The 8129-nt window shown below is 33.7% G+C and overlaps 1 protein-coding gene across 1 annotated transcript; it reads right to left on the reverse strand.

The window, feature by feature from the left end:
* Nucleotides 1-3231: 3231 nt before the first annotated feature.
* Nucleotides 3232-7648, reverse strand: LOC132758301 (neuronal acetylcholine receptor subunit alpha-10-like; the record flags this gene model as incomplete). Its single annotated transcript, XM_060749874.1, has 2 exons — nt 3232-4670; nt 7425-7648. Coding segments are annotated over 2 exons (554 nt in total), but the record flags the coding sequence as incomplete, so codon positions are not given.
* Between the last annotated feature and the right edge of the window lie 481 nt (nt 7649-8129).

The following is an 8129-nucleotide window of genomic DNA, read 5'->3' on the forward strand; positions in this document are numbered from 1 at the left end:
CCTGACAATGAAATCATAAAGTTTAGTAAAAGTAGAGAACTGAAAGCCACCAAAAGTTTTACATTTGGAAATAATAAGACCAAGCGCTCTTCCTGCAGAGAGAGCTACATTCCTAGCAATTTCAGCAAAATTCAAAAATTAATTTAAAATAACACCAAGATACTTATAACTATGTGCAACAGGTATCATTGTCGAACCTATACTAAAAACATTATTTGTTAAGACACAACTATTTGTTCTAAAATGAACTACATTTGACTTATCCCCATTAACACTCATTTTATTATTAATACACCAGACACTGAGAATGTCATGCAAACTTTGTAAATTCATAGCAGATTCAGCAATAAGCACAACATCATCTGCATATAGTAAAATATTGATGATATCATCATTGAATTTAACTCCTATACCTGATTCTTTAATAACCGTAACTAAGTCATTGATGTAAAAATTAAATAAAATTGGCGACAAAGGACAGCCTTGTTTAAGACCACATTTGACTTCAAACCAACGAGAATCAACCCCATTTAGTCTTATGCGACAAGATGTAGAATCATCGACGTTGTGTAAGATACAATGTAGACGCGTAGCTCCCTTTCATAAAAATCGGAGTTCATCGCATGATTCGAACAGTGGTTTAATAATAAAAATGATGATATTAAAAATAATACATGCAATGATTATAATAATAACAATAATGATGACGAAAATGATGACGACGACGATAATAATAATATTAATAATAATAATAATAATAATAATAATAATAATAAATATAATAATGATAATAATAATATTAATAATAATAATAAAATAATAATAACAAGAGATTTTATAATAATAATGAAATATTTATTTAAAGAAGGTAACATACAAAGTTTACACAAAAGAAAACATGATACTTATTTCCAATACGGCCTTCTGATTTAACAATAACAGGAAATGAAAATAGGAGAATAATTATAAAAAAAGAAAAGTTATTGTAGATCTATATATAAAATTTTAATTGCCACGACATATACGAAATTAGAATATTTAACACAATAAATTAATGTAAGAACAACCCTTGTCATTATCCTATGTCCATATACCCTTGTATGTTTGAAAATTTTGCCCAAAACAGGACATTACCGCTTGCTCAGTATCCCAGTATCCTATTTCCACATATTTTGTATTTCTGAAAATTCTGTCCAATACAGAACATTACCGCTCAGAAAAAGCCAGAAAAAGAATCTGTCTAGTACTGTCGCAACAAATTTCCACTCCTCTGCAATTATTTGCTTGCATTCGTCTGAATCATTTTGTTTCTCTGCTGCTAAAGATATATCAGAATTGGTTTCTGTGTCTTCTGCACTCTTGTCCCCATTATGCGTGTATGCTTTATTTCCACATTGGCGCTGAAAGGGTCCTGATGCTGGTTTGAGACAAAGAACTCGGGAAAGAACATTGTAGGTCAGAATTTGCAACCATCTCGGAACGGCTTTTCGATAAGGTCCAACGTGATGTAGGTTTAGTATAAATACCGCCATAAAGAGAGACACTGACGTCATTCCCATGCAGACTGTCACGTAGACTGATGTAAAAAGAAGGAAAAAACTTGTTAGTCGTTTAATAGAAGGAAACAATTTATTCGTCGGTTAATCGAAGGAAACAATTTGTTTGTCGGTTTATAGAAGGGAACAGTTTGTTTGTCTGTGTGCGTGCGTGCGAGTAAGTATGTATGTATGTATGTATGTATGGATGGATGGATGGATGGATGGATGGATGGATGTATGATGGATGCATGCATGCATAGATGCGTGCGTGCGTTGATGGATGGATGGATGCATGCATGCTTGTACGTATGTATGTATGTATGTATGGATGGATGGATGGATGCATGGATGCATGGATGGATGCATGGATGCATGCATGTATGTATGAATGTTAAAAAGGAGAAAAAATAATAATGGAAAACGGATTGTATGTCAGTAAAAAGAAGGGAACAACAATTTGTCTGTCAGAAAACAACGAGACGAATATGTCAGCAAAGCATTTTTAATTGAATGAAAAAGTTGCCGAGATCAAAAATATTTTCAAAGTATGTCTTAAACATTTTAGCATAATTAAGCAAAATGTGAAAACAGGAAAAAAATCAGCAAAATTGGAGCAATGTGCAATGGTATATTGCTAAATTAAATAATTTCATATCATAAACAGTGATAACTGTGCCACTATCTGTCGTTAAGGAAACACTTGGGTCGCCGTGCAAATTACTTGCCATACGAGGGCTGATTGATAAATTCGCAGAATTGTATTATTTCTTAAACATTGAAAAACTAACAAGTAAATTACACTACGAGATACCGTTACTCTCGACTGACAAAAAGCCAAATAAATCATTGAGATTTATTTAACAACAAAATTTACATGCAAAATCATAACTCTACACTATACACTTGAAGCACGCCGATGCGACGTTGTCACACGCAGGCGTCACCTAAACGTCAAAGTCTAATGTCCAGTTCACTTTTCAACGTAATTACCCCCGGTGGCGACACATTTCTTATGCCTGTTTATCAATTGGTCAAAAGTCACTTTAAACCAATCTGAACTGAACGACGAAACTATCTCGTGCGCCCTGTGTGTAGCTCTAATGATATTTCAAATTGTTGGCCCTTCAGTTCCTTCTTCAAATCGGGGAACAGACGAAGGTCTAATGCAGCCTAATCCCGGCTGTACTGTGGATGTGGAAGTGACTGACCCGAGCAGGCTAATCTCCAGTTCTGTGTCGTGAGCCCGGTGTGAGGGGGCACTATCATGGTGTAGGATAACACCGTACAGGTCTAGCTGAGGTCACATCCGGCGCAAGGCTTGTACCAAGTCCCGACGTAACACATGAAAGTTGATAACGCACAAAGTCTGCATTTCGGCAATATTTTAAAATGTATTTTATAAAATTAAATAAATAATATTTATTTAAAACTAGAACCGGCAAGCTGTACACGTATTTATAGAAAATATTTTAATAACAAAAAAGAAACAGTTATATTTTTTTTATTTTTACCTTATTGTTTGGACCATTGTAATTGCATTTTTATTAAACGTGTAACAAATAATGTTTAATTGCAAATTTACTTTTAAAAGATTTATAAGCAATTGATATCAATGCAAGTGTTTCTGTCATTTCAACAAGAGCTTTTAAAAATTGTTAACGTAAAAGTAATATTTTGTATTCAACCACTTGTATATAAAATAACTTTCGCTTGATTTTAGGATAGAAATTGTTTCATAATTATATCTTTAAAAAAACTATGTTTATTGTTGCCAAGTATATTCATAGCTTCCCATTAACATATTTCATCAAAGAAACAATCGTTCAATACATCGTCTTTAAATTTACAGGAACTGACATTAAGACGTGTTACTGACGTTGCACACGTTAGCGCCAGATTTGCTTTAATTTACTACCGGCAGTGACATTTATACTATATCATTCATACTTTATAATATTGCATGCTTCAAGTCACAGGACAGTGGTTGCAATGGACACGGTGTATTCGTAGGAATATTTTGATATATATACGGCAATTTGAAAATGAAATTGCAAACATTTTGGTTTACCTCTATTCAAGTTTTCATTTAATTCAATAAAGTAATTTGGTTTTAGAGGACAAATCCGCGAATTTATCAATCAGCCCTCGTACTTACATATTTGTAACGAGATAAGTCGTGGTCAACGCATAAATACCGCAAATGTTTACAAATATGTTGTTTTTTGTTAACAATCATCTCGAATGCAGGTCAGAATAAACATGCTTGCTTCATAAGCACCGAGCCTTTGTCTTTATATTTTCTCTCATGAAATGCGTATTAAAGAATTGACATATGAAAAACATTTTATGTGCCGCTATTTTTTCGGCCAGAGGTGTTCATCCCTTATGCTATCTTTACTGGTCCTTCTGTTATTATTGAAAGTAAGATGGGCCATGAAAGGGGCGTGAAAACGGCGTGATGTTGCACCTTTCAATATCTCAAAGCGCAGTAAATCACACTTCTAAGTTTCAGGAGGGATGTTCCCTAGTGCCAGCTTTTTGTAATTTCAATGTAGCTTATATGGGTGTAATATATCAATAAAAGGTCAACGATCAAGGATCACTATATACCTTTCCCCACCCGCCCGAAGAAATATTTTTGAAAAAGTACCATTTGATTCGCGTGGCAGTGTAACAATGCGAAAAAGTGTGGAAATATTACAGGATGTCTGGAACAGTAAAATATTAAACTAAGTGTTGACACTTCAAAAATTAGAAAAAACTCGGTCCGAACGTCAGGAATCTAATAAAAATGACAAGTTTCTAATACATACCTGGAACTTTTTCCGAAATAACAAGCATGAACACAGAAAGTGAAAGAAACACGGTAACTCCTAATAAAATCTTGTCTCCACTATCAGCTGGCAGCAAGAACACAAGCAAATTTAAAATGGTCAGCCAGAGGCAAGGAATAATTATGGTAAACAAATAATATGTAGGTACTCGTCGTATGGCCAATAGTGCTGTCACCTCAAGATATGGTATCTCGCTGCAACATTCATAATGATATCGGTTAAGTTGAACTTTTAATTCTGATTGTATTAGATCCCATTCTGAAGTGGCCGAGATCCACTGAGTCCGTCCTCGCTGATAAATTTACCTGAAAGATATTGAAATCACATTATTAGGAGGTATCATGTATACGTTTTAACACTGTGAAAGTAAGCTCTTTTAACAAACATATATTTGCATTTAGATATGCCTGCAGTGAATTAACTATACTTTTAAAGATATGATAATATAATGCGATTTGAACGTCAATTGTGTTGGTAGATATTTAATTCAATTTACTATCACCAGCATGAAATGGTCGACAAAATAAAGGAGGAATTCGCGTGAATCCCCAATAACCTACCAGCAGGTAGTTGGTGATTCCAACTTTTGCAAGATTTCGTAGTGAGATGGTGTGTTACCATTTAATAAAAGTTATCTTTCTTGTCATATATCTGTTACTTTACATGTTAAAGAATTTATCTATCTTTTATCCGCTATATTTATTCCGGAAATTTAAAGTACTTTCACGCGAAACACTTATTGAGCTCCATTGAGACTGGATGATACCATTTGGTAGAATTAATTCATCTTGTCATATATTTGGTACTTTATTTCTTAAACGTTATTTTCTGTTTTTTGGAGAAGTGCATTTAATTGTTCAAATAACCAATTTCCCCCTACTGGGTAGTTCACGCGAAAATGGCCAACTGAGTTCCCTGGCCGATTGATTGTATATTGGTGTAACCATATTATAGAAAAGATTTCTATTATATATATTATATCTATTATATCTACTCGTTATTAAATAAAAATAAATACTTACCGTCGATTTAAAAACAACAAGAAGGGACACAAAAGTGTAACTATAATAGTATAAAACAACAAAAAAGACATAATCTGAGGAACACAGAGAGGCGCCACCCTGAAACGGTCAGCAGCCTAAGTACTTCGGGGGAGTTTAAGCCAGTAAATGGTGCACAAAACCTCACTCTTAGTCCTAACATGTTCCTTTTAAACGAGCCAATGTAACACAAAAACCGGTTGAACCGGATGATGCTCCCCGAGAAGGTTTTGGACACAGGAAAGTATAAAAAATATGGACCAAGGGCAAAAACTCCAAGGCAGAGGCATGTTTGTTTTTGCATTGCACGTCTATTCAATGAGATCTTATCTATCTATAAAGTTTCGTGATGATATCTCTTATAGTTTCAGAGTTATGTCCCGGGTAAAATTCAAAGTGTAATAATGAGCAAAGAGCAATAACTCCAAAACTAGACAAGGCTGTGTTTAGGTTCTTTAGCATTGCATTTCTTTCCAATGATTTCTAACTACATACAAAGTTTCATATTGATATCTCTAATAGTCCCGGACAAAAGTCAAAAAGTAAAAATAAACAAAGGGCAATAACTTTAAAATAAGGCAAGGCAGAGTTATGGTTCTTAAGCCCTGCACTTTTACCCAATGAGACCTCTCTACCTACAAAGTTTCATGTTGTTATCTCTTATAGTTTTAGAGTAATGGACAAAGTTCAAAGTGTAAAAATAATTAAAGGGCAATAATTCAAAAATTTGGCAAGGCAGAGGTACAATTCTTGCGCACTGCACACCTACTCAATGAAATCTATCTACCGACAAAGTTTCATGTTGATACTTCTTATAGTTTAACAGTTACATGTATGTCCCGGACAAAGTTCAAAGTGTAAAAATAAACAAAGGGCAATAATTCAAAAATTAGGCAAGGCAGAGTTACAGTTCTTGTGCACTGCACACCTACTCAATGAGATCTATCTACCTACAAAGTTTCATGATGAAACAGTTTCAGTGAAACAACTTCTTGTTTCAAAGTTATGTCCCGGACAAGAAAAGCGGACGGACGGACGGATGGACAGAAAAAGCGATGACTATATACTCATCCTTCGGAAGCATAAAAAAGTAATCCCGCCGAGTGTTATTATAATGGTTGTTATGGTTACAAAAGGTGAAATAATTAAAAGACAGAAATGCTCATGTAAAAACATATAAATGTAAACCCAATGACCGTTTAATTACGAGTTACCGACTAACTGCTAGTAATGGTTTGGGATTCGCGCGAATAACCAACTAGGTCCCCTCCTTTATTTTGTGTTTAAAATCGTATAATGTGTTCTTCAAACATTTCATGCTGGTGATAGTGGCCTAAATTACCAACTTCCAGCTGTTAAATAGTTTGGAATTACGAATTTCTACCAAATTGACAATCATTTATTCAATAGTATACCACGAAAGAAGGTAATGAAACAATTAAACAACATCATTGAAAACATAAACATGTTAAGGTGTTTCATTCTGCGACAATTATTTGGGTAAAGTTGAGATATAGTCAGTTGAGGAAAATTTATGAAAGGTACCATTCTTATCACTATCGTTCAGGAAAACATTTAATGTTACCACAACAACAAATTAACATTAATTTAAAGTTGGTTTGCTGAATGCAAGTCATTTTAATTGGAACAGTTGTATAGGCATGGCATATATTTGTATTTGCAAAAACACTTTCATGTACATATTTTACTATTCCTACTGAATTAATCTTGTTTGTTGATTAATTAAGAAACATTTAGAGCGAAAAAATCCGAATAAGTGCAGCAGAATGATCTTAAACAGGGTCATGTCCCTTGTCAAGCACTTAAGTCACATTAACAGAATGACCGACCATCCGTTATGTAGTTAAAAAGGTTCTCTTTAGAAAACAAATCGAAGGTTTTTGATAAGATATACCAACAATTTGAGGGTCTAAGAATTTGAAGAAACTTTATCAATATCCTGCAGTGAAAGCCAATGAATAAGGCAGACAAATGCATAGAAATATGAATACTTGTAATCCATTGTATGTCCATGAGCCAAACTTCAGAATGCAATATTGTTCATCAAAAGGAAACCTAGAAACATCCATGGAACATGAACTTCTCAATTTTAATGACTGTACCCATACAACGAGTCCATCGTTATGTGTCACTACATTTCCTTTCTCTCTACCGGCTTTAAAGTCTTCGACACTGAAATATTTGAAAAATGTATACAAGTAAAAGAAATTAATATCTCATGCTTTTAGTTGTTTTTTGTTTGTTTGTTTGTTTGTTTGTTTGCAACTGAAGTCTTCTATCCTTCTTAAATTATACATCATGTTATTCTTGTATGTAAGTTGATCTGAGGATTCTTAAACTTGTAAAAATGTTGAAAACATCTTGAATGATGAATATGTTATCATTTCCTTCAGAACGTTTTATAAAATGTACTAGCCTATTATATAACACCAAATCTGGTAACCACACATTCTCAGAAGGTATTGCAAACTGTTTTAAGCCGTTAAAGTCATCCGGGTTCCATTTCAAGCACTCGTCAGTCCAACTCTGTTTTGATTAAACAAAATGAGTAAAATGTAACAGCAAATTGGTAATATTTAGTATATTTGTAACCAGAGCAATTGTGATATATTTCTCATTAAAAAAAAAAAAAAAAAAAAAAAAAAAAAAAAAAAACAACTTTACTAGTGGCATGCGTAAATCAAAGCAAAGAGACA

The sequence above is a fragment of the Ruditapes philippinarum genome, unplaced genomic scaffold, assembly GCF_026571515.1.
Source record: "Ruditapes philippinarum isolate M1 unplaced genomic scaffold, ASM2657151v2 ctg17226_1_1_1_1, whole genome shotgun sequence".
Classification (NCBI taxonomy): Eukaryota; Metazoa; Mollusca; class Bivalvia; order Venerida; family Veneridae; genus Ruditapes; species Ruditapes philippinarum.